The following is a 26,689-nucleotide window of genomic DNA, read 5'->3' as shown; positions in this document are numbered from 1 at the left end:
AGCTGAGTGGTTGTTTCTTTTAAATAGGCAGTATACCTCCCCTTAGCCCAGGGGTTCTTAATAGGGGTCCGTGAGCTTGAATTGAAATTCAAAAAACATTATTCTTGTGGGGACACATTGGTGTGGGTGTGATATATTTATTAAATAATACACAATAGAGTGTGGACATAGTAAGGGGTCCATGGTTTTCACCTGACTGGCAGAAGGGGTCCCTAGAACAAAAAAGATAAAGAACCCCTGTCCTAGCCCCATTCTCTCATTGTCTGGGACTGTGTACCAGCTGCCCCTTAGCAGAATATCAGGCCAGGGGCTGCCCTCTTGACCCCTGTGGGCAATGTGCCACCCCTAGTCAATTGGCTTACCAAACCTTGGCTACTCCCTATCCTCTTTATCTCTTTTAAGCACTGTATCCTATCCACGTTGGTTCTTTCCTGTTCTGCTGCACTCCAGATATCTTTCAGTGCATGTAATTGACCTTTGCCCCTCTTTAGATTGAAACATTAAGGACAAATGTCAGACACTTACCCACCTAAACCTGAGACTGTAAGCTCTGTGAGGGCATATTCTTGACACAGCTATCTCCTGGTCTTTCCTTAGACCCCGTGGTCTTCCATGTCTCTTTGTCTTTTGAAGTGCTATTCTCACTGAAACATCATCCCATTAGTTCCTGTTCCTACCAACCTCCCATTCAAATTCCTACTTATCCTTCAAAGCCCATCTCAAATATTGTTAGCACTGTAAATACTTTTCTAACACATTCAGGCAGAATTAATTCTCTGTGTTTTTAAACTCCCTTGATATTTTTGTGTGTGTGTTTTCCCTAATACCACTTTGTGTCATCAAGAAAGTGAGCAACTTGAGGTTTGAGGGCAGGGACTATATCTTTTTTTGCCTCTCATCTAGCTACTAGCATATCAGAACACTCAAAAAAAGTTTGTTGAATGAATTTAGTAAAACCAGACCTAATGGTTACATTCTAAATATTGGTTAACTTTTATAAACTGACATATATCTCCAATACTAAAACGTTAAAGTTATGGGGAAGCTGGCACAGTTGAACATAAAAGACATAACGGGGAAGTGGATGTGGTTCAACTGATAGAGTATCTGCCTACCATATAGGAGGTCCAGGGTTCAAACCCAGGGCCTCCTGGCTTATGTGGTGAGCTGGCCCATGCACAGTACTGCCACATGCAAGGAGTGCCATGCCACGCAGGGGCGCCCCCTGCATAGGGGAGCCCCATGCACAAGGAGTGCACCCTGTAAGAAGAGCCGCCCCGTGCAAAAAAAGCACAGCCCCCAAAGAGTGGTGCCACACACAAGGAGAGCTAATGCAGCAAGACAGCACAACAAAAAGAGACACAGATTCCAGGTGCTGCTGAGAATGCAAGCAGACACAGAAGAACACATACAAATGGACACAGAGAGCAGACAGAAGGGGAGGAAAAAAATACATACATACATACATACATAATGGAAGAATTCACTACCTTAGATCAGTTTCTCTTTTAATACAGTCCATGATTGTTTTTATACAACTCATCAATTATTCTGTGTTGCTAGTTCCTCACCATTCTCAAAATCTCACACATTCTTTCTTTTCCCAGACTTCAGAGAGTCATGTGATGTTTCTTATTTTATTCACAGAGGACTGGTTTTTAAGTTTGGCCGCACTGAAGACTTATGGCAGTGAAAACATCTGATTTCCTACAGAACAGCAACCTTGTGGGGGTTTTTATCCCAATCTTTTGTAATGTCTTTTTCTAAACTATTTCTGGGTAATGTCTCAGCTTAAAATTGTGTAATACAAAAATCAAGAGAACTCTTTAAACAACAAAAAAATCTATTGTGGTACACACTTGATTGACTTTAAAATGTTAAAAAGGAAAATATTTCACATGAGTAATTTTTTATCAAGTTTTATCATGGTATAATTTGTAAAAATAAAAAGAAATTACAAAAGAAATTATGGTTACATCTATACAAATATTTGTCATATATGAGGTCCAAAACTGCAGCCAAAGCGCCATGAAGATTTAATGTATGTATTTACATGTGGTATCTTTTGTATCAAATGTTAAATGAAATTAAAAACCATTCAGTGGTCAGAATTTCTCTAATTATACTTTGTGTTTGGCTTATATGATTTTACCAAAAATTCTGTAAACATTTCAGTGTAAATAGCTGTTAAGGATTTCCCAAAAGGGGATGTGAACATGTTAGAAGAGAAAAGCCCTGTGACCCAGCCTCCAGGCTCCTCGTGTCCCTTCTGTGAGGATCTCTTCTACTGTGCCACTCATTCTGGGAGATGTCACTCTGCCATGATGCTTGGTCCTGATGGGATGCTGACAGTCACCCCACCTCCTCCGTTGAAAGAAAGGGAAAGAATAGGCACTTGGCAGTCCAGTCCATTACTCAGGCAACAGTTTTTTTTCTTTTGTCTTACATTGGATTTCGTGTTTCACTTTATCTCTTTTTAGAAGACTGAACCACTAAGCTTACTCTAGACCAGCAAGGTCAATGATAATTACAAACATTAACTACTGGTAACTCTCACGGTCTCTTCTTAGCAACTCTGTTATGCACCACCCAGGCTCCCCACCTTGGCAAAATGGAAATTTTTTTTTTTTTAACTGAACGAGCTCACTGGGATAAATGTTCTTCAGAACTATAGCTTAAAATGGTCTCTTTCATGAAACTTTCTACAATTATCCCTTCACAAAATCTCTTAGATGATTTAAATTTGTAGTACTCTTTTCCATGCCAGCCACAGTTATCTGCTAATAGAACTATCTTTGATGTACATTTTGAATATTGCCTGGTTATCAAGATGCTGCTCAAAGAAATGACTGCATTGTTCTCCTGCAGCAGATCATTAACAGTGAAATTTTAGATTCATAGAATGAGAGAATTGGAGGGGCTCTTAGAGATTGAGTCTCGTTTTACAGATAAGGGAACCCAGACCATGGAAATTTATATTATTTTATCGGGGCCATAGATCTAGATTTTTAATCCTGAGGCAGTGTATCTCCCATTCCACAAATGACCATGACATCTTCTGCCATTACTAGTGCAATTCAGAAAGTGCTCAAAGAATGCAAACTGTCTTGTAAAACTGCTAAAATAAAAGCATAATATCTGTAAGGACTAAATGTGAGTTCTTAATCTCTCTCTATTTTGTATATTACCTGCTTTGTTGATGTAGACAAGAGTTAACTGAGTAGCATGCTTTAATAAACATGAAAAAGAATCAAAAGAATTGTAAATAAAATTGAACCAAACCTTAGTTAGGGTCTGTACCTAAGAATATACTGATTGCACCATCTTTAGTGAAAACAAATTTACTTAAAACTATTAATAAATTACCACTTAAACAAGTTTGTAGTCTTTTATTTTTTTAATATCAAATCTTTTTCTGACCTTATTTCATTGTATGTAAAGAGACTTTGCTATAATGAGTGCCACATTAAAAAAAGAGGGGGAAACAGCAAAAGAAAGTTGTCTTGTTTTTCTTCTAGGTGTTTCTGCTTAATATCCAACAGCCAAATGAGGAAACTGTAAAAGCAAAGCAAATATTTATTACAGATGAACCCTTTCACTCTTAAAATGTGTATACATACTGATTCTGACTTGACTTTTTGAAACAAACATATGTTGACCTAAATATCATCTTTATCACAAAAAGACCTTAAAGGTTCTTTCATAAAATCTGAATTGGAAGAGATCTTAGATAGCTCATTTCATATACCCCTTTACATAGATCATTGATAAGCTTGTCATCTAGCTTCTTTTTGAACACCTCCAGTGACAGGACTCATTAACATGAAGTAGCTTATTCCATTTTGCAGACAAATTGTTAGAAATTTATATTGTGTCACCTGCCAGGACCTAGTTCAGTTCTTTGGAAAAGCACAGAAAAAATACTTTTCCTCTTCTACATGACAGTCTTTCAAGGATTGAAGAGAGTCTTTGGTCTCCTTTGGGTTTTCTTTAAGCTGAATCTATTCTGAGCTCTGCAGTTTTGCCACATAATAGTCCACCATCACTGCATGTTGAATAACCTTGGGTCATGGAATTCTAGAGCTGGAAATCAGGATGGCACTATGACACTATGGATCAGTGTGCTAACATTTTACACACATTATCTCAATCCTCATAACAGCTCAGAGAGTTACTATTTCAGAGATCGGGAGCCTGAGGCTCTGAGAGGCTAGAGATAGAAGTGGTAGAACAGATCTGTCTGACTCCAGAGGGCGTGCTCTTAGAATGTGGGCTATGTTCTCATCTTATAGAGGAAGAAGCTGCTCAAACAGTAAAGTGACCTTCCTGAGGGCACCTGCCCTGCCAGTTGATGATCCAGGACAAGAGCTCAGATCTGCCCTCCAGAACAACGCTCTTTCCCTGGGCCTTGCTGAGATTGGAGGGGTCGTTGGCAGGCTCTTAATCTGTTTTCCTTCTTTACTTTGAAAGCTGGCACTCCTTATTTTGGTTGAACAGCATTTACTGGACCCTTACTGTGTGTCTAGAACATTTATTTTAAATCAGAAGGGTGGTACCTGGGTGACAAGGCCAAGTTTTAAGAACTTTTTATAAAACAGCAAAAGTAACAACGCATTTTGTTGTGTCTTTGTGCCAAAACAGTAGTGGTGTTTATATTTCTTGGCAATAAAATCATTTTCAAAATAAACTGCCAATACTTGTTCAGAAGCCAATGGATGATCTTCAGCATATTGCAGTCATTTCGGAATCCATCCTACATGCTAAGTCCTATCATTCTACTTAACTCTCAGACATTCATTTTTTTGTATCATTCTCTCACTCAAACCTTTGTGTGCTTCCATTTGCCTGTAGGATGAAATCCAAGTGGTTCTAGCCCACCTCTTGGGCATCTCTTCATAAACTCTGCTGAGCCAGGCTGCTTTATGCCTCTCACGTCCTTGCTCACGACCTCCCCCTTGCTTGGAATGCCTTTTGCTTCCTGTCCCTTAGCCAAATCCAACACAGCTCCTAGTTCTGTTTTCCCTGACATCTCCAACCCCATGATCTCTCCCTCCTCTAAATTTTGCTAGCAGCTACTACCAAGATCACTTATTTACTACTTAATAGAGCTATGCACATAGAAAGATTTAGTCCTCCTAGCTTAAGTCATTAAACCCCTAGTTCCTGTTTCTACCCTACACAATACCCAGCATGCTGGTGTACCCTCAGTCCATTCCCAAAAGAAGTTCCTCACTTAATTTCAGAACAGTTACTTGTGGAATTTTTTTTAATGAAGCTATTTTTATTTAAGAATATACATTTTAGAAAATCATTTTAGAAAAGTGAAGTCTGATTTCATAGTTTAGCATAGTTTTGACCACTGGTAGTGGTGGGGAGGGTTGCAGCACATCAATCTTTTTACCAGGGCTCCAGAAGTATTTAATCCTGCCATGGTTGGTACTGAAACAAGGACTTGTCTCAGAGACCAGCCCCATATTTCCTGGGGAATGAAAATAGAATTTTTTTTTTTTTAATGTTGGCAGCTTGTTATGCTTTGGAAAGCATGAAGTAAATCCATGCTTTATTAAATTGAATAAAGAGTTGAAGGAAGTGATTTGATTATTCTCTCAGTGAAGGCACAAGACACATAAAAACTTGTGTTATAAACTGAATTTTCTGTAAATCAAACAGTCTCTGGGTTAGGATCATTGTAACGACAGGAATATAGAGGATTAATATATCTATCACCTGGAAACCTAGAACTATGCTTTATTTAGATTTGTCTTCCCAGCACTTACCACAATGCTGGGCCCATATTAGTAATACATTTTGTGGAATGAATTCATGAACAAGAACAAGTGTACTTTAGTAGAACCACCCAAGGATGAGATGCCTGCCCTTGTGGAGCGTGCCATCCCACGCGTAGTCCGGGCAGCCAATCAATGAGTGGTTGCACCAGCTTTAGTGTCCCCTGACCCTGGTCAGACATGCACTAAGGGGATTCAATCAAGTTTTAAAATGTCTTTTTTGGATGGTTTACCAAAAAAACAAAGTCACCCCTGAATTTATCAGCTTTGTAATTTTGAATTCTTACCTCTAATGAATTTTTGGCTTTTCAAATATAAGCTGTAAATGGTATACTACTGAGTAAATGATTCTACTCAGCTGCAAGAAAATGTCAGAAGATGGGGGGGCGTGGATAACTGTTCTCGAGCAGCTGCCTACAACACATACACACTGCTGAGTCCTTGCAGCCAAGCAGGCATCAGCTTACATCCCTTTTGTTCCATTTATTGGCTCTTAATTTGGACACGTTACTTACTCTCTACAGGCCTCAACTTCCTCATCTATAAGATGAGGATACTTATTCACGTACCACATTCAGGGCTGCTGTGCGGGTTAAATCAAATAATATTGAAAAGCATCTAGCACAAAATTTGGAAACAAATTTTGTTTGGCCTGTAATAAGTGATGGCCATTATTCTTATACATATTCCTTGGTGGGTGACTAAACCCCTAGTAATAAACTCTCACGTTCTTGTAGAGGTTTGCCTTTTAAAGTGCCATTACAGACATTCCCTCATTTGATCTTCAAAGTCAGCCCAGTGAGGTGGAGCAAAGATGACTATTCTTATTTTACCAGTGAGCAGCCAAGGCCCTCGCCTACATGACACAATGCAACTTGGTGCCTGGAATCCAGGCCTCCTCACTGCAGGAACAGTTATTCTATTCCGCCTGCTGCTGCAGTGGCTAGTGTTAGGCAGGGTTTCTCGGATTTCTTCATTCATTCAGCAAATAGTTCATTGCACCTCAAATATTTGAGCCAGATATGTGTCCTGTGTGGTATCCCTGGTTAAATAGCATAGTGCTTGAGACATGGTAGTTGCTCAATAAATACTTATGAAATGAGTGAATGAATAAAGTCCATTTCAGAGTCCTTTCTCTAGATAACCCTATTGCAGCTAAGGGGGCTGGAATACTTGGTGTGGCCAGGACCTAAGAGAAAATGACTGTTAGAAGTCAAGAGCTGCTGGCTTTAGAGAGAAGCTGGTACAAGATGAAGCAAGTTGCTACAACAACATGGATGAATCTCAGAATTAATTATGCTGAGTGAAAGAAGCCAGACCAAAAATAAAAATAAAAAGAGAGAGCACCTACTGTGTGATTCCATTTATAAAAAATTCTGGAAAACACAAACTAATTTATAGTGGCAGACAGCTGTTCAGTAGTTTTCCTGGGGATGGGAAGGGGAGTGGTACAGAGAAGGAGGGGTTACAAAACAGAACAAGGAAACTTGCGAGTGGTGAATATGTTCATTATCTTGATTATGGGGACAGTTTCACAGGTATATACATTTGTCAAAAAGAATCTAATGGTATACTTTAAATATGTGCAGTTTATTGTGTGTCAATTGCAGCTCGATAAACTGTTAACAGAAGAGGCAGGTTCTCTCTGCTTTCCTACTAGAGGCACACATGCCCAGGCCCATGGCAAGGCTGGTTCTCTATCCCTTCAGTGATCAACACCTTGGCATGCTGGAAGGAGAAAGGATTGGCCTGATGGCTGATGCTGGGCACTAGCCCGACCTCTGTCAGCCCCAGCTTCCCTTTTACAGCTTGACAATGTCGACCGCCCTCTCGCCCAGCCTACCCACTCTGACGTTGGGAAGATCACCTAAGTTCCCATACATCAGAGCACTTGTCAACCATGAGTGCGGTCAAAGGGAGGAGGGCAGGGGGTGGCAGGGAAAGAGCACTGGCCTTCTAAATCTAGCCCAGTCATGATGATGAACATGACCATGGAACACAGAGACCTTCAGCGGTAGCTGAGCTCTGTGAGCTGTCTCTTGGCCAAATGGCCCCAGACTCCTATTCTACCTGTTTTCTTGGGGCCACTCATTATTTCTCAAGGGCTGTGTTCAGCTCTGCCACTCACCCACTGTGAGATCTTGGACAAGTCCCATCTCCATGAGCACCATTCAGATGCGGGGACTGGGCCTGGTGGCTGCCACAGTTCCTTCGACTCTTACATTGCAGGATTCTATAGTATTTGCTCTCTTTGATGGCTCCAAATGGAGAGGGAAAGTGTGGCCAGTGGCACTTCTTTCATGCCTGACCCACAATGAGGCTTCAGGGAAATGGTAACCTTTGTCCAACTCCCCATCCCCAACAAACGCATACATAGATAAATATGTACACACACACACACACACACACGTACACACACACGTCATGGATTTGCTTTTCCCACAGGCTTTTTAGTTCTTTTTTGTTTGGCTGGGTTTTTTTGTTTGTTTTTTTCTCACAAACACCAGGTTAACCACATATCTTTTGACGTTCCTGCATTCAAAATCTGTAATTTTAATAGATTAGAAGTCTTACCTCCCAGAAAGCTTGGTCATCGAAATATTTAGCCGCAGGAGGTCCTTTCCATATTTTGAGATTTAGAAGCAAACCTGTTTAAGTTTATAATGGAATGTTAAACATTTGAAGCACAGCATTTGTTATCTCAAGATAAATCAAAATATCATGTGTCAACAATGGTCTCAGCAGAAATCCTTTGTCTTCCACAACCAGGAGACAAACAAATTGAAGGACTGTCATTCCTTGACCAGCTTACTTAATTCAATAGGCATTTTCTAAAGGAATTGACAGGAGCAATCATCTCCGAAGGATTTAGATTACCCTGAGTGGTATACAATTCCCACGTATCTGACACTGTTCCCACCCTGGTGCCCCATTTAAAAGCTGATCCATTTAAAACACAAGAGCTACCTTGGAGAGCGACTTAAATTAGGGTCTTAGGTAGATCAAATAAATACGCCTTCACTGGCTCCAGTAAACTCCCCGTGACCTCAGCTCAGGGTTCCCCTTGTATAATTCAGAAAGCAGTTTATAACAACTTGCTGTTGTGTCTATTCATTCGTTTACCATCGAGCCTCTGCCCACATAGCCTGGCCTTCTGTGTTCCCCCAGCTTCCCAAAGTCAGCTGAATTTTCCAGGATACATGGAGAACTTACCTTTCCCAGGAAGCAGCAAGTTGCTCTTGGTAGGACTTGCTCTACTTTTTAAAATGAAGATTGGGTCTAATGTATTAAACAGTAGGATTAACAAGAGTAGGCATGTGCTTAATGAAATTCTTATTTCCCCCAGCACACCTTGTTCTAGTTACTTGGGAATGAATGATCTCTCTCTCCCCATGTGAATTTTCCAGATAGCTGAGGCTTACTTGCTGCTGATGAAATACATTGTTGAAATACATCCAAAATACATTGTTTTCTTGTCTTAATGAGATAACATGGAACTTAGGTAGTTTTGTTTTTGTTTTTGTTTTCATCACCCAGAGCTGTTGCTAGGAGCATCCATTTACAAAATGTGCTGTATGACATGGAGACAGTGTAGAACTACTGGGGGCTGTTGGCTTATTCTCTCAGCAGCCCAAGTTTTTCACGTTCTTGCATGAAATTGTAAGAATTTCTTTTCCACTGCTAGGCTCTCAGCTTTCACTTCTAACTTCGTCCAGTGAGCCTTATCCCTAGAAATCCACAGCACCTTCTAATCTGCCTAAACTGGGAAACCCATAACTATGCTTGCTAGGATTAAGTAAGTACAGACAGGATCCAAATAAATGCTTGGCTTGAGGGGGTCAGTTTGGTGTGATTTTGGCTGTTTGGGGGCTTTTTTCCCCTCCTAGAACTTGTCCAAGTTGTTATTTTTCTATGTGCACAGTATTTTTTATTGTCTTTTTAAAAAAGATAAATAGATCACACAAAACTTTACGTTAAAAAACATAAGCAGCACTGACTTCAGCCACGTGCAGCCTCCACGGCGGGCTCCCAGGCTACGGGGGAGAAGATGAGCATCCAGGAGGGAGAGGTGGCCAAGGCGGGGGGGCCTGGACCCACTGGAGAACGGCTACCCGAGCCAGACAGGCCTCCTCAGCGCTCCTGGAGCAGAAGTGCGCCTACTACGTGCCAGCCCTGCGACCCTGGAGCTTCAGCGCGTCACGCAGCCTGGTGGCCCTGGGTGGTGCCCTGGCCTATAGATCCCAGGGCATCCTGGATCCCAGGCTGCTGGTGGGCTGTACCGTGGCTGTCCTGGCTGTGCACGGGGCTGGCAATTTGGTTAACACTTAACTATGACTTTTCCAAGGGCATTGATCACAAAAAAAGTGATGACAGGACCTTGGTGGACCGAATCTTGGAGCCCCAGGATGTCGTCCGGTTTGGAGTCTTCCTCTACCCCTTGGGCTGCGTACGTGCCGCTTGCCTCTATTGCCGAGCCCGTCTAAAGCCAGAGCACTTAGTGCTCATCTGCTTTGGAGGCTTGTCCGGCTCCTTTCTCTACACAGGAGGTAAGAACTGGCCCTGCTTCCTTTGCTGTCAGTCTTGTTAGCCTGTACTGGAAACAGTTGCCTTGCAGAAGAGCCAGGGCCAGGGTGTCAAAAGTTCTTTTCAAAATTAGGCCACATTCTGTGAAATCCATTAATTGTGGGCATGTGGATTTAAAAAAAAAATTTTTTTTTAAACTAATGAGAAGATTCAGGCTTTGCTTAGGGATGTTGGAAAGGATACAACTATATATATAGGGAATTTTTTTGTATCTCTTTTCCTCTTGTTGGTTATCCTATGTAATGCCAAAATTTCAGCATTTAATTTCAGTGGAATTAAATTGGAAGAGTGCAAAATTAAAAAAAAAAAAGAGGTTCCCATATACCCCACCCCCCACGCCATCCCTCCTCCCACATCAACATCCCCTTTCATCAGTGAGGCACATTCATTGCAGTTGGCGAACACACCCTGGAGCACTGCCACGGCCACACCGAATGCACCGCAGCTTCCATTATAGTTCACACTCTCCCCCAGTTCACCCAGTGGATTATGGCAGGATATACAATGTCCTGCATCTGTCCCTGCAATATCATTCAGGACAACTCCAAGTCCTGAAAATGTCCCATATCACACCTCTTCCTCCCTCTCCCTGCCCTCAGCAACTTCCATGGCCACTGTCTTCACATCAATGATACAATTTCTTCCATTGCTGGAGTCACAACAGTTCTATAGTAGAATACCAGCAAGTCCACTCCAATCCATATTATATTCCTCTAGTTCTTTTTATTATTTTTTTTTAATTTATCATTTTTTATTTTTTTAGGAGGTACTGGGGATAGAACTCAGGACCTCATACATGTGAAAGAAGTGCTCAACCACGGAGCTACACGTGCTCCACAGTCCAAGTTCTTTTTAAATAATATTAGTGTCTTTCCTCTATTTTCTTTTCTACTCCAAAAGCCCTCTCAGGTAGGGAGGCAGGGAGCAAGCCAGTGTCCCCTTGTAAATAACTGTGGTAATGGTGAGTGGTAGGAGGTGTAGGGTTGCTAGATAACACAGAGAACACCCGGTTCATTTTTAGTCTGAAAAAATGGGTGCCTCATATTTTCATCTGCTGAATCTGACAAGCCTACCTGGTGGGTCCTGCCACGGTGAAGAGACTGTAACTGAGGGAGGCGGGCGTTGTTCTCGTGTATTCCGTTAGGCTGGGTCAGTCAGGCCAACCGGCATATTAAACCATCCTAGCCAAAATCACTCTAAAGCTACCCAGGTAACTTCAAAAAGTATCTTCAGGAGTTTTTTTAAAGCTGGAAGGAAGCCAAATTCTTCCATTTTACAGAGACACCAACAGAAGCTCAAAGAGAGTAAAATGACTTGCCTAGGGTCATCAACAACTCACTGGGTCTACTATGCCATTCTGTCTCTTATTTGGCATCCAAGCCCAGCTTAGGGTCCCAATACGTGGGTATCTAACCAATAAAGATGCTTGTTTGTAGAATAAAAGTGAACGGGTCTGGAGAGAATGCACATTTCGCTTAGTATATAAATAACACTGGCAAATTAGTAATTCCAAGATTCATTGCTCTCCTATCATATTGCAGGCACAGAAGCATACTTCACTCCTCTGCTTAAAGATCGTTAGTGGCTTTCCATCTTTCAGAAATGACCCAGCTCCCTGTTTAACCTCTCTGCCCTCAACCCCTGCCCACTCTCTCCCTTGGTTCCATCCACTTGGGGCCCACTTGCTGCTTCCCAAGCATGCCTCAGGGCCTTTGCACTTGCTGCTCCTTATTATGGAGCACCTTATTATTAAACACACAGCATGTCTCAGGTCTCGGCTTAAAGCTCAACTTTATCAGATAGGCCTTCCCTGACTTCCCCTCTAAAAGAGCACACACACACATCACACATACACAGACTCTATTTCATTTTTCTTCCGAGCACTTATTCCCATCTCACACAGCATATATTTATTTGCTTCTCCATGAATGTCAGCTCAGGCACTTTGTTCTGTCCACTTCTGTGTCCCCAGTGCCTGAGAACAGTGCTGGCCTAGTAATAGATCCTGGATAAATGTTTCTTGAATAAAACAGTATTACGGGTATCCTGAGGAAATAAAAGGCAGGCTTTTTGGCATAGGGGTTTCCTTGGCCTTCTGTACAAAAGTGAGTGAATGCCCCGGCCCTGGGCTCGAGAGGCTGCGAAGTCGCCCCGAACCGCTACTTACCACCTCAGCAAAGCCCCTTTCCTTCCCTGGGCTTCGATTCTGAAATTCTGTGATTCTGTGATGTTTTTGTTGTTAATGAAAAGTCTGAGCCCTTTGCCTCATTCGGGTCTGTTCCCAGGGAAGAGGACGGGCGCACGCACATCCAGCCACAGGGCAGGGTGCGCTGGGGACGGGCTCATGCCCTGGGCAATGGCAGAAGGAGGGCGGCTCACACTGACCTGTCAGGAGACCAGACACCAGACCCATGGCCAGGGGCAGGCTGAGCGCCCCAGCCTCGATGATCAGCTGGAAGCCGACCCTGGAAATGACAAAGCAGAGGTGGTGACACACAGCATACGGCTAAGAGACCACGGGGGGGGGGAGGGGACGGACTGGGTACTCCATAAGGGCGATGTTTCAGGAAGGCCCATCGGGACAAGTGTCCTCTCCCGACCTGGGACATTCCCACCATTTCCCACAAAGCCTTGCGGGATGGGGGGAGGGGCAGAGAGTCTAGGATCTTCTTTGGCCTATTTTAATCCTTGGACCCCATGGAAAATGACTAGGAGTCAGAAAACCCGTCCACGTCCCAGGGCTGTCACTTTGTCAGTTACTAGGTGTGTGCCCCTGGGCAAGTCACTTAACCTCTCAGGGCCCCCAGTTTCCTTAGGAAATTAGTGCTGAGTGTTTTCTTTATGTCAGGGCAAGCAGGATATGGCTTGGCTATCAGAACTACCTCCACTTAAATGCACTTCCCCTTCCTCTCTCCTTTAAGGCAACCGCAGGGCTTCATTTTAAACTTAAAACTATGAAGGGGGCCTTGGGAGGCTGGATGTGATTTTCCCGGGGCACTGCCAGCCCTATGGGCAGCTGGATGGAACAAGCCAGTACCTAAGTCTTTTCTGCCCTACAAACAAGACAGGTGGGCAGCTCACAGCCCCACGCTGAAGATAAAGCACAGCTCAGAAAAGACCATTTCTGAAATCAGCTCTTCGGCAGCCTTGGGCAGAGGACCTCGGCTTCCTGTGCTGCCTTGGCCAAGTTCTTTCACCTCTGTCCTGATTCCTCTTGAGAAAGTGGAGAAGTGATGATAGCGCCGACCTCTGGGATGAAGAGAGTTCACACATGGCCTCTCACGTAGCGAGTGCAAGTGGCAGCGATTATTACCCACCCGACTGTCCACGCAGCCACCCCCCTCCTCGAGGCAGCGAGCTCTGGGCCCTGATCGTCCCCAGCTTCGTATTTGTTGAATGTTTTACTTCTTTCCCAGCACCAAACACAACTCAGGTTGTAGAAGGCTCAGGCAAATGTTTGTTGAATGAAATACCAATTTTAATAAATTTAAATAATTTGTCCAGTTTTCCAATTTGCCAAAAATAAGTGACTTTTAGAAGACAACATAGGAGAATTTCTGTGTGACCCTGCAGGAGGCAAAGATTTCTAAACAGGACACAAAAGAGCTAAAAGGAAGAATGATAAATTGGACTATATTAAAATTAAGAACTTCTGTTCATCAAAAAAACACTCTTAAGAAAGTGAAATGGAAACCCACAAAGTGGGTGAAGGCATTCACAACACACTTTTCCAACCAAGGATGCATATCCAGAATATATAAAGAATTCCTATAAATCAATAAGAAAAAAGCCATTCAACACAATAGAAAAATGGGCAAAATAATTTACAGACATTTCACAAGAGAAGATAATCTATGAATGCCCAAAAAGCACATGGAAGGAAGCAGATGTGGCTCAAGCAGCTGGATGCCTGCCTACCACATGGGAGGTGCTGGGTTCAGTTTCTAGCACCTTCTACAGGCGACGAGTGAGACAGCAAACTGTCGCAATGGGTTAGCATGGTGAGCTGATGCAACAGGATGACACAATGAAGAGACACAATGAGGAAACACAATGAGAGACACAATAAGTCGGAGCAGAGGTGACTCAGGCCATTCGGCATCTCCCTTCCACATGGGAGGTCCTGGGTTTGGTTCCCAGTGTCTCCTAAAAGGAAGACAAACATACAAAAAACAGACACAGAGAGCAGACAGTGAACACAAAACAAAGGGGGGGGGGGTGGGAATAAATAAAAGTAAGCCTTTAAAAAAAGCATATGGAAAGTGCTCAACTTCATTAGTCATCACAGAAATTAAAATTAAAATAAGTATGATACTGCACATCTACCACAATGGCTAAAATGGAAAAGAAGGAAAAAGAGGGACAAGACAACGTATGAGCTACCAGGAACTCGCCTCTCCCACTGGGATTAGACCGGCAAAGACCACTATGGACGACTGCCCAGCAGTGTGGGCTAAAGCTGAACACACGCATGCTGCATGATTCAACAATTCCACTTTTAGGTATGTACTCAAGAGAAGTGCATTCATATGTTCCCCAAGTCTAGAATGTTCATAGCCGCAGTACTAGAATGTTCACAACAGCCCCAAACTGGGAAGTACAAATGTTCATCAGCAGAAGAATGGATAAATAAATTGGGCTGAATTCACACGATGACTGTCTGTTTCCCCACGAAGAGGATCACGCTACAGCTCTATTCACCAATAGAGGTACTCATAGCCACAGTGTCGACTGCAAGAAGGCAGACGTGCAAACGCACAGACCTCCGTGTCTACAGAGCACAAACAGGCAAAAGGGATCTAAGATGTTAGAGGCCACGCTACTGGCTCCCATGGAACAAGACACAAAGGGGTGCTGCGTGCTGGTTCCTTGGGCTTGCCAGAAGCTTCAGCAAGTGGTCCCCTTAGGATATTTGCACTTTGGGGGATGGACTTAAAAATAATAAAAAGTTTTAAAACTTTTAAAAAAAGTAATAATAAGTGGCAGAGGGGAGGCCAACCCCCAATCCTCTGACCGCCCACCCCCAGCTCACTCTATCTGGCTGCCCTCTGAATACGGAAACGGACAAAAGAGAAATCTGCCGCCATCAGAACAGCCCCCACGCATGAGGCCTCCCCTGTGCCAGGCCCGCAGTGACGCTTTGCCATCTGATTTCACCAGGGAGCGCGGAAGCCCCGCTCAGGAAAGTGAACCAAACGGCCCAAGGCACGTGGCCTGGAGTGGGGGGAGCCCGGGTGCAGCCAGGCCTGTCTAACCACAGAGCCCACCAGGGGCTGCCCAGTTTTCAGCAGCTGAGAGCTACCTTCACCAACGGGGCCGTCTAGACTTGTAAACATTTAAATAAACGTTTTTAAGAGGAAACTGTGTCACTAGCACAAATGGAAGGTAACTGTAAAAGGGCTACTGGGAAAAACAAAACATTTCTTGCCAGATGTAGGAGCCTGCATGCAAGCCTCCCAGGCTGAGGTCCCCCCTGCGACTGCTCAGGTGTTGAAGGGGGCAGAGACGCCCAGCACCAAGGGGAGACCTTCTCCTGGAGGCAACCAAAGGACCGAATGAGAACTGGAAAAGAAACAACATCTGCACGGCTTGATTCAATGTTACTAAATGTCCCACAATTTGTGAAATATGCTCTGTTGCATCTGCGAGCACATCCTTCTAGCTCATTCACATATGTTCCTCTGAATAGCAAATAGACAAATATTGTTTGTGGAATGAATGCAAAGTTACCTGACTTGCCCAAAGTCACCAAGCTAATAAAGCAACTGAAGCCACACTTCACAGAGAGCGAGCTGATGGCGAGCGCAGAGGTCATCTCTCATTACGTTCTTGCCACTCTGTAGAGACACCTCTCGGAGGAAAGCAGAAGCACCAACAATCAGCATCAAGAAAGGGATAGTGGATCGGGTATTACTCCATGCCAGGCACTGTCCTAAGCCCTTTAATTATTATATATTCCTAAATCCTCACAGCAGCCCCGTGACACCGATCTTATCCCATTTTACAGACAGGAAACTGAGACCTAAAAGAGAGCTTGAGTACTATGCCTAAAGTCACATGACCTTAGTGTGTCCTTGAGCCTGTGCCCTTTCCTTCCACCAAACCAAAGGCCTCCCCAAGAGGCCATCGCTATCACTAGCCTTCCCTTTGCCAGGTCCTTGAAGAGGAGCGCGGACACTGCTTCTTGGTGCTGCGCTGATTCATCCTGATGAGAACGGGCAGGCAAAGGTGTGCTGGTGCCAGCTCGCACAGGTTCACCAGAGTCGACTGTGCTCATTTTTCCCAGCTCTGGGTTCAGTCATGTCACCCTGGGAGCTTGAAGCCAGCCACAGTGGGAGGATTTGCACGGTGGAAATCAGCAAATGCGAGAAGGCAGGGCTTTGTTTCCCTGGACAGCCAGTCCTTTATCATTTAGCAGCACACCACCAGTTGACTGTTTCTTTCTTCTCCTCCATCTCCTCCTTCTCTTTCTCTTCCTTCTTTTTTACTATAGGCCAGTGGTTCTTAAATTTGAGCTTGCAAGGCATCACCTGGAAGGACTCTTACACCACAGTTGCTGGGCCCCATCGAATAGATATTTTTGTTTGCTTTCCCGCCCCCGAAATGGCTCCCTCATCTGTTTGCTCATTGTTTTTGCTCATTGTTTTGTTTTGGTTTTGCTCATTGTCTGATCTCTTATCTGTTTGTTTCTTCTTTAGGAGGCACTGGGAACCAAACCCAGGATGTTCCATGTGGGGGGCAGGCACCCAACTGCTTGAGCCACATCCGCTCCCTGCTTGTTTGTTTTTGCTCGTTGTCTGCTCATTGATTTTGCTTGTTGTCTGCTTGTTTGTCTTCTTTAGGAGGCCCTGGGAACCAAACCCAGGACATCCCATGTGGGAGGCAGAAACTTAGCTGCCTGAGCCACAACCACTTCCCAAATAGATTCCTGATTGAGTAGATCTGGGGTAGGGCCCAAGGATTTGCATTTCTAGCAAGTCCTCAGGTGCTACTGACACTGTGGAGAACCACTGTTCTGGGAGAACCAGAGAATCACAGAATGTGGCATCTAGATGAGCAGGTGACTCAGAGGTTACATGTTGGCAGTCCATGAGCAGAACTTGACCCACACAGTTTTTCCAAAGATTGATGAATTTTTGCCAGGGCTTAGAGATCAGAAGAGCATGTACAACTCTGGCTTTCTTGCTTCTTTTGAAATGTCCTTGGATTTGGCAACTTGAGCCTGGGTCCCTGCACAGCCATGATCGTCTGGAGCCGAGGAGCAACTGCCCATGGTCTCCCAGCCTCCCTGGGCTGGGCTCATGTTTGTACCTTACCTGCCTGGCCCCCACAGCCATCTGAGTTTGCAATCCCTGCTAGAGCAATCCCTCATTTCACAGGTATGGACTCTGAGGTTCAGAGAGAGGAAGGGATTTTCCCAGAGTCGCATGGCTATTGAAATGTGACAGCTGCATCGTTGGCACCTTGCCTCCCCAAACCCAAATGAGATCCTCCTGGCTCCAAGCAGCTCAAGGTGGGGTGTCTCTCCCACCTCGATTTGAGTCCTAGAATTTGGGGCCACGGTCATCTCTGATATTGGAGCTGGAAGGGACCCAAGTGCTGGAAGAGATCCCACCCTCGGTGATTTGCCAGAGGGGCGGCTGAACACCAGGAGCTCCTCATTACCTGTTTCAGGAGCTCACCACCTTTACAGCCAGGTCCAGCTGAGGGGCCCTGGGCGGGTCACTCCTCTTAAGTTTCATTTCTTAGGGAAGGATGATGACACTTACCTCACGGGGTACTTGGGAGGAATAAATGTGATGATGCATGTAATGTCCTTAGCAACAACGCTCAGCACTTAGAAAGCAGTCAATACAAGCTAGTGATTATTCTCAGGAACATTATGATGATGACTGTCAGTTGATTTGGAAAAATCTATTCCTGGATCGTGCACAAGTCACTCTTTGATTTTATGTAAATCACATCCAGAAGACACTTTGTACAAGCTCCAAGAGGAGCTGTCTATTGTCTAGGGGACACTGGATATAACTCTGGTCCAGAGGTCCATGATCCACCCTCTCCAGGTCTGGGTGTAAAATGACAGGGTTGGACTGTGCTTAACATTTTCCTAACGTTAAGATCATTTTCCTCTTAATCACACAGGGCCTGTCATCAAGTAGAGGATCGATGAAATGTGGATCGATGTATCCTCCCAACAACCCTGGGAGGGGAGGTACTATTATTATCTTCATTTACAGCTGGGAGATGGAAGCACAGAGAGGGTAAGTAGCTTGCCCAGCTAGTAAGTGGTGGGACAAGGTTTCAAGACCAGTCTGACTCCACCACACAAACACTTGACGTGCCGTCAGTTGACCAGCTGACTCAGTTGGCCTGGGTCTGACTGACCCGCTCTGTCTGCACGGGGAAGGTTGGGGAGGAGGGGCAGGCCCGTCTGCCTTTGACCTGCACCTAAGCTACCTCTTTAGAAAGATGTGGATTGGAGAAGCAATGACTCCACACATGGTTGGGGCTTGGCAGAATTTCTGAGTCAATTGGTCAAACAAATATGTGCTGAGGGCCTCCTGGGTGCCCGGCCCTGAATTCACCCCACCCCACCCTCTAGCTAAGGAGTCTGGCCACTCTTCTCCCCAGGTGGGTCGGGGTATTAAGGTCACCCAAGTGACCCACGTTGCATTCCTGTTTCCGCTGATCTGAAGCGGCATCAGCGCGATGTAGGTGATCCCTCCAAGGAGACCCGGCAAGCCGAAGGTGTAGTGCACCCCGCAGGTGTCGTGAAGCCCCAGCACGGGGTTAAAATGCGCCTGGGGACAAACATCACTGTAAGCAAATCTGCATGTGAGACTGACAGCCCTCCCCCCATTTTCACAGATCATTGACATCCAGAGCCACCAAAGGAGCACAGGCACTAGGGCTCCCCTAAAAAGTGCTCTCAGACTTGAGTGTATACTCACATCCCCTGGAGATCTTGTTAAAATGCAGGTCTGACTTAGTGGGTCTGGGGCAGAGCCTAAGTTTCTTCATTTCTAGCAAGGTCCCAGGTTATGCCAATTCTGCCAGTCCATGGACCTCCCTTTGAGTAGTAAGGGTCTAGCCCAGGCACTACTGTTATTTGAGGCTGATAATTCTTTGCTGTGGGGGTTGTCCTGGGAATTTTAGGATGCAGAGTAGCATCCCTGGTCTCAACCCTTTAGGTGCCAGTAGCATCCCCCTTACCCCCCTTGTGCTAACCAAAAACGTCTCCAGATATTGCTAAACGTCCCCTGGGAAGTAAAATCACCCCCTGGTTGAGATTCACTGGTCTAACCCAATCTTAAGCATCATCTTAAAGTCAACCTTGGCTGGTTAGAAGAAGAGCCAGAAGAAAAGACTCTGCCCACACCTCCAGACTCCCAGCTCAAAGCTCCTCCCACTTACCACTGAGCCAATAGGTACAGATCCAAATGCAAATCTGATCATATTGTTCCCTCCTTTAAATGCCCAGTGTCTTCAGAATAAAAATCCAGGCTTGTCAACTGGTCCCACCCATGATTCACCTCTACCCTATGATTCAGTCATAATGTGTCCTCCCAATCCCCTCACATTCCAAATCAGCTCAGGGATAGGCACATTTTCCAAGTTAAGCCAATAAGCCCATTCTCTAGAAGGGTCACCACACAATGGCCCACCATGGTCTAAGCCAAAGCAGAGGGTGTTGGTTGTCCAGCTCCTTACCGCCAGGCACTTGGCTCCCCCGATGGAAATCAGCCCGGCCACGAGGCCCAGCACCATGGCGACAAAAGGAAAAGTGATCAAGTGACACGAGGCACCCACAGCCACACCTCCTGCCAGCACAGCATTGTGGATATGAGTCTGCAAAGAAATCACCTGTGGGTGAATGAAGTGAGCATAGAGAGGACACCATCTTGCCCAGAGTTCCTCAGCCAGCTGGGTTGGGACCACATGAGCTTCGTCAATGGGCTTCTCTCACCCCTCCCTCTCAGGCTCAGGGATCAGTGCCCTTGACTGGTAACCATTTAGGGAATCAGGCTGCTCAGCATCCTGGCCACCCGTCACCCTTATTAGTGATGTGTCCTTGGCCATTTAACCTCTCAGAGCCTCGATTTTCCTGTCAGGAAAATGGAGCTGTGGTTGTACCTAGTGGAGAGGGGAATTTTAAGGATGAAATGAGTTCCACATGTACGACCCTTAGCCTACGTGCCTGTTACTGACCTTGAGTAAATGCGCAGTAAACATAAGCCATTATTGTTGCTTTTATTATTTTCATTATTATTATTGGTTGGTTGGTGACTATGCCACCCCTACAACTGGAGCCAGTTGCAATGGCTGGGCCCTGTTCCCGAGCCACATCTCCACCATGTCCTGCATTCCTCTAGAACTGGGGGCTTGCCTTGCTCTTACCCTGCTCCCCCCCCTTGCCCCCCAGCTCTACCCAGGTCTTGGAACTCTGGGCCCTGGGACCAGCTTCTGGGCTTCCCTGACCTGGTGCTCACGCCTGCCTGCCAGGATATTCCCACCTTGTCTGTTCCTAGACTCGCTGTCACCGGGGGGGGGTCACCTGTGAGGGACACCCCCCTCCCGTAGCACGGGCCTTATGCTGCTAACCTGTCATTATGTCCACATTCTTTCCATTCTTGACCCCCCCCCCCCCCGTCTATCTAGACTTTCCCACTACTACTTCTGGTGGGCTGACCTCTCACGCCGTGATCATTATGGGAACTTGTTTTGCCTTTGGTTCTACCCTCCTGCCCATCTCACCCCACAGGACACACACTCACAGTCCCCCAGCTAAATGAATAAAGCAGCTAACGCTTGCCTACCTCTTCCCCTACACTAAGCACTTTACATGCATTCTCTCTTAACTCCCACTTTACAGATGAGGCAGTGGAGGCACAAAAAGTTTAAGTGGCTTAACCAAGGTCACATAACTAGTGTAACATCCTTTACTTCTAATTCTGATGATTCCATTGTTGAAATGTTTGGGTGGATGGGAGAGGTTGACTGATGCTATCCTTGTTTTGTTTTGATTTCCTGCTGAACCTTGCTTAGGGGGGCTGGCTTTGACATCCAGCAGGAACAGTGTCCCCATTTGGGTCCGCTTGATGCCAAGCTCATGATTTAAAGGCTCCCCTTGAGAGCCTTTGATCCTTTCAGGGTCTCCTAAGTTCCAGTGCCCATTCTGACAACATGGGGCCCTTCCTGAAGCCGCGTGGCTCTGCAGAAAAGGCTCTGTCCCGAGGCATGCTCTTTCCCAGCCCGTGGGCCAGTGCTGGGGCTGGGGCTGGGGGATGGGAGAGGGGACGTGGGCCTGTGTGTCGGACCTGGGGGACCCAAGTGCTGCCCAAGGGTCTGCCTCCCTCGGCCCCCTCCTCACCATGTTGATCTTCCCTCGGGGGTGCAGCAAGGCGGACAACGAGATGGCTGTCACTGCACTGACCGACAGCGCGTAGTAGGTGTTGAACACAGCACGTTTCCTTTCGCTTGGACTCTCCAGCAGAGCAGAATTGAAACTTGGCCAGAACATCCACAGGAAGAGGGTGCCTGGGGACCAGAGAAGGTCACTGGCCAGAACCACCCCTCCTGCCCCAAAGCTGCACCTCTGGGGCGTCAGACGGGAGAATCCAGGAGCTGGCGAGCCTCAGTTTTGTCAATGTGACTTTGGGCAAGTCTCTGAATTCTCAAGTTTGTAGGGACCAGCTAACATACTTTACAGCAAGGAAAAACAAAAGGCCAGAGAGTTGAAATCCCCAACGCCCAGGCCTCCTAACCCCAGTCTGAGACGGTCAAATGCTTATTTTTAAAAATTAGTGTGCTGCATTAATTTAGCCTCATGGCCTGATACCACTCACTCCCAATCAATCTTGCTTCCTTGTTTTCTCTAAGCTTCTCCTAGGAGCCTAAGTTCATCATTTTCACTGAGGCTTTTCAAAACACAGCATTGTTGCTATTCTCCTCCCACTCCCGCCCCTGTCCCTTCCTCCACTCCCAGGTCCCACTTTCTTCACTTGTCCAATTCTCCCCTTTCAATGAGGACAAAGGGATTTGAAAACTTTTTAAACTCTTACGTAACGAGTCTCTCCTCTTCTCTGGATATTAATAAAGAGAGGTCCCTAGAAGGGAGTGCTTCAACATTTAGCAAACGTTACCCCAGGGGATGAGTCAGTAGGAAGGGGTTTCAGACACCCAGGGCCGGTTGGGAAAGGACAGAGAGGTTTCAGCAGAGCCTTTCTGGAACCTCTCAGCTCAGCCCAGGGATGAGACCACCCCCCCCCCCTTGCCCCCTGTCCTTACCCAGCATGGCAAACAAACTGGGGATCGTTGCCGTCTGAGTTTTCTCCTCCGCTTCCTGCAGAGGCTTCGAGAGGCACCAGGCCACGGCCAGCCCAAAATAGGCTGCAAACATATGGATATACATCATACTCAAGTGGCTGTCCATCTACAACAAAACCCAGGGGGAGCGGTGAGTACAGCCACCTCTGTCCACTGGCAGCCCCTTCCTGTTCCTTGGAGAAAGTTCTGGTCTTCCTGCAGGTGTGGCTGGACGTCCTGACACTGGTGTTAGGAGCTTACCCAGACCAGCAGCTGTTCCCCATTCAGAAGAGCCCTGTGGGGAGCCAGGTACTCACCCCAGGGAGGTCGCTGGTTGTGCTAAAGGATTTTAGCCAAGGCCCGCTTAGGTGGAGCAAAAATCCAAGGGCCATGCACCTCACTGACTTTTCAACGCTTTGCATGGAGTGATAAGTGATATAAACTTTGCAACCTGGAGCAGTCAGATTCCTTATCATACTGAATTTAAGTCTTCAGTAAATTCTAGATATATGAACATCAAGTTTGGTAATCCTTAATAATTCACGTGGAAGCTACTAGTAAAGCTTGTCAGCTGAGCCTTCAAAAAATATCCAGGATTAGCAGAACTTTTACCACCTCTCCTCACTGATGCCACCTTGGTTTAAGCCACCGTCACCAATACCCCAAATTATTATACTAGCCTCCCCATTTCCACCCTTGTCCCCCTACTGACTTTTCTCCATGCAACAGCCAAAGTGACTCTGTCAAAATTAAGTCAGACCATCCCACTGCTCTGCTCAGAATCTTTCAGGAGCGCCATTGCACTCAAAGTCAAAGTCAGCATTCTGCCTATGACCTAGGGGCCCTTTGTGATTCACCCTCCTCGTAGCCTCTCTGACGTCACCTTCTCCTCTCCTCTTCCCTTACTCCATTCCAGACACAGTGTCCTTCTCTCTCTTCCTCACCCACCTGGTAGGTTCCCACCTCAGGGCCTTTGTACTGGCTGTCCCACTGCCTGGAAAGCTCTTAATCCCAGCAGTGGCAAAAAAAGGGCAGGGCGAAGGGAGTGGTATAGGCAGTAAAGGGGCGAAATTGTCTAGAGAATTTAAGACAATAGTAAGACCAACTGAAAATCTGGCTTGTTTTAATTATCCCTGTGTGCCAGTTCTTCTAAAGAGTTCTGGTTATAAACGACTCCTCCCCAGAGAGGCAGAGCGCTCCACTGCCCTGCCCTTCTCACATACCCACAAGACTTTCTCACTTGCTTCCTTCAGTCTCTGTACAAAAATGACTTGCTTGATAAGGCCTTCCCTGGTCACCCTCCCCAACTCTCCATTCCTCCTTTCCCCATTTTATTTTTTCTCCTTAGCACTTACTAGGACCTCATATGCTGTACTTTTTACCTATTTCTCAAGGTCCATGAGAGCTGTATTTTTCCATTGCCTAGAGGCATGCCTGGTACCTAATATACACTCAATAAATATTTGTGAAATGAATGAATGAATGGTAAGGAGCCCTCGGTCATCCATAGAAATGAAAGTCTCTGGAATTCTCTTGTAAGGACTGGAAAGAGATTATGCATTTTTAAATCTCTTTGCAGGTAGCGGACTTGGCCCAGTGGATAGGGCGTCCATCTACCACATGGGAGGGCCGCGGTTTAAACCCCGGGCGTCCTTGACCCGTGTGGAGCTGGCCCATGCGCAGTGCTGATGCGCGCAAGGAGTGCCGTGCAACGCAGGGGTGTCTCCCGCTAGGGGAGCCCCACGCGCAAGGAGTGCGCCCCGTAAGGAGAGCCGCCCAGCACGAAAGAAAGTGCGGCCTGCCCAGGAATGGTGCCACACACACGGAGAGCTGACACAAGATGACACAACAAAAAGAAACAGAGATTCCCGTGCGGCGGACAAAGAAGATGACACAGCAAATAGACACAGAGAACAGATAACCGGGGTGGGGGGTGAGGGAAGGGGAGAGGAATGAATGAATGAATGAATGAATGAATGAATAAATAAATAAATGAATAAATCTCTTTGCAGTCCATCAGGATTCCGGGAACAAACTTGGGGATCATTGGCCTGGAATATTCATTTTTTGAGTTGTCTCCACTGAAGAGGCTTTGGTCACTGACTCTGATTCCCCCAAGCTGTTCCACTCAACAAACCCATGTTGAGTGGAGTTTTGAGGGCAAGCAACGAAGTTTCCAAATCAGTGCTAAACCTTCCTCTGAACCAGCTAAGCTAGCAAGTCCAAGCCGCAGAGCAGAGAGGAGATGGCATTGAATTAATGCAGCCTTTTTAAAAATAATCATCATGAAGACTGTAGCAAAGTAAGAGAACGTCTATAGTGCCCACTCACAGTGAGCTTCCCGTCCCTGGGAAGTCCCCCCTCTTCCTGGCAGCTCTTGGCAGCCTTGCTCTTACTGTGTGAACCACCTTCCATGCCAGTTACAGCTGTTTGAACCAGAAGCAGACAGGTGGCCCAGTAAGCCAATGAGGTTCTCAAACCATAGGATTAAGAAGAACCAAGAGAGAAGAATATCCTTTACTGCAGAATTTGGGACATGTAAATTCAAGAAGAAAATAGGGAGAGGGGAGCAGATGCATCTCAAGTGGTTGAGCACCTGGTCCCACATACGAGGTCCTGGGTTTGATCCCTGGTACCTCCTAAAAACAACAAATGAAAATACCAACTCTCATTGGGGAGTGGATGTAGCTCAGTGGTTGGGCGCCTGCTTCCATGTACAAGGTCCTGGGTTAAATCCCCATGTACCTCCTAAAACAACAAAACAAAAGGAAACAAAACAAACAAAAAACAACGGAGGTGTATTAGTCAGCCAAAGGGGTGCTGATGCAAAATACCAGACATTGGTTGGTTCTTATAAAGGGTATTTATTTGGGATAAGAGCTAACAGATACCAGGCCATCAGGCATAAGTTACTTCCTCCACCAAAGTCTATTTTCATGTGTTGGAGCAAGATGGCTGCCAACGGCTGTGAGGGTTCAGGCTTCCTGGGTTTCTCCCTTCCAGGGTCTTGCTTCTCTCTGGGTTCAAGTTTCCTTCCTTCCCATAGCTTCCTTCTTCCTGGGCTCAGCGTTCCTCTCTTCCTGAGGATGGCTTCTCTTTTCTCTGTGAGTTTACTTCCCAGGGTCCAGCTTAAGTCTTCAGCATCAAACTCCAACATCAAAACTCCAACATCAGAAACCCTCAACTCTGTCTTTTGCCATACCTTTTATCTGTGCATCCCCTCCCTCCAAGGGGTGGGGACTCAACACCCTAATGATGTGACCCAATCAAAGCCCTAATCATAACTTAATCATGCCCAGATACAGACCAGGTTACAAACATAATCCAATATCTATTTTTGGAATCATTACCATATCAAACTACTACAAAGGGGAAATCATATTTTCCACTACAGAGAAAGCTGGTGTGCAGAAAAATCAGATGTACAGAGTTAAAAGATAGAGATCACAAACATCCTAAAAGGCCTCTCACATTCGGTTCTAGTCCCTTCCTGAGTGTGGCTGCACCTCCTGCCCTTGGCGGTCCTTATATACTAAATTCCTCTCGTTTTGCCTAAGTGCACTCCAGTGAAATTTTCTTCCTTGGAACAAAGGTGTCATTAATCCTTATAAGCAAGGATAAAGGCAGAAAACACTAGTGTGTCTGTGTGAATCCATGAGTTCATAGTGATATAAATAAACGTATGCATATATACATATATAATTAAATGGAAGAGAAGAAAAAGCTCTTTCTTTCAGAAGAGTGCCAACTAATGAATGTAGAAGAGAAGATGGAATTAGAAAATCACTATTGAAAGCATCATATTATAGTAAGATATTTCCCCAGATGTGTTCATTGAATAATGGTTGGGTAAGAAATAAGCATCCCAGTATTGCCTTCCAGACCATTGTTGCGTTTTCCTCCCCAAACATCCCCAGCTCCCTTGAGGTGCGCGCCATCAGACTTTACCGCCAGCTCCCGCTGCTTGCTGCAGGTACCCACCTGCCTCCTGGCTGCCTCCTAGCACCTCTTTA

General features: G+C 45.7%; 2 protein-coding genes across 2 annotated transcripts in view; one reads left to right on the top strand and one right to left on the bottom strand.

Moving 5' to 3' along the window:
* The window catches only part of TMEM50A (transmembrane protein 50A), a 39,069-nt gene extending 35,692 nt beyond the window's left edge, over positions 1-3,377 (top strand). The window contains exon 7 of the mRNA XM_004465360.4: positions 1,648-3,377. Coding sequence (XP_004465417.1) covers positions 1,648-1,693 — 46 coding nt within the window. The 3' untranslated portion in view covers positions 1,694-3,377. The remainder of the gene's footprint in view (positions 1-1,647) is intronic.
* The window catches only part of LOC101428047 (RH-like protein), a 50,806-nt gene continuing 27,490 nt past the window's right edge, over positions 3,374-26,689 (bottom strand). Inside the window, exons 4-10 of the mRNA XM_004465359.3 lie at positions 22,659-22,803; positions 21,742-21,908; positions 20,082-20,219; positions 19,038-19,171; positions 12,756-12,835; positions 8,361-8,434; positions 3,374-3,555 (exon numbers count right to left, since the gene is read on the bottom strand). Coding sequence (XP_004465416.1) covers positions 3,529-3,555; positions 8,361-8,434; positions 12,756-12,835; positions 19,038-19,171; positions 20,082-20,219; positions 21,742-21,908; positions 22,659-22,803 — 765 coding nt within the window. The 3' untranslated portion in view covers positions 3,374-3,528. The remainder of the gene's footprint in view (positions 3,556-8,360; positions 8,435-12,755; positions 12,836-19,037; positions 19,172-20,081; positions 20,220-21,741; positions 21,909-22,658; positions 22,804-26,689) is intronic.

The sequence above is a fragment of the Dasypus novemcinctus genome, chromosome 9, assembly GCF_030445035.2.
Source record: "Dasypus novemcinctus isolate mDasNov1 chromosome 9, mDasNov1.1.hap2, whole genome shotgun sequence".
NCBI lineage: Eukaryota > Metazoa > Chordata > Mammalia > Cingulata > Dasypodidae > Dasypus > Dasypus novemcinctus.
Note: the sequence above shows the minus strand (reverse complement) of the source record. Positions and strands in the feature narration are given on the sequence as shown.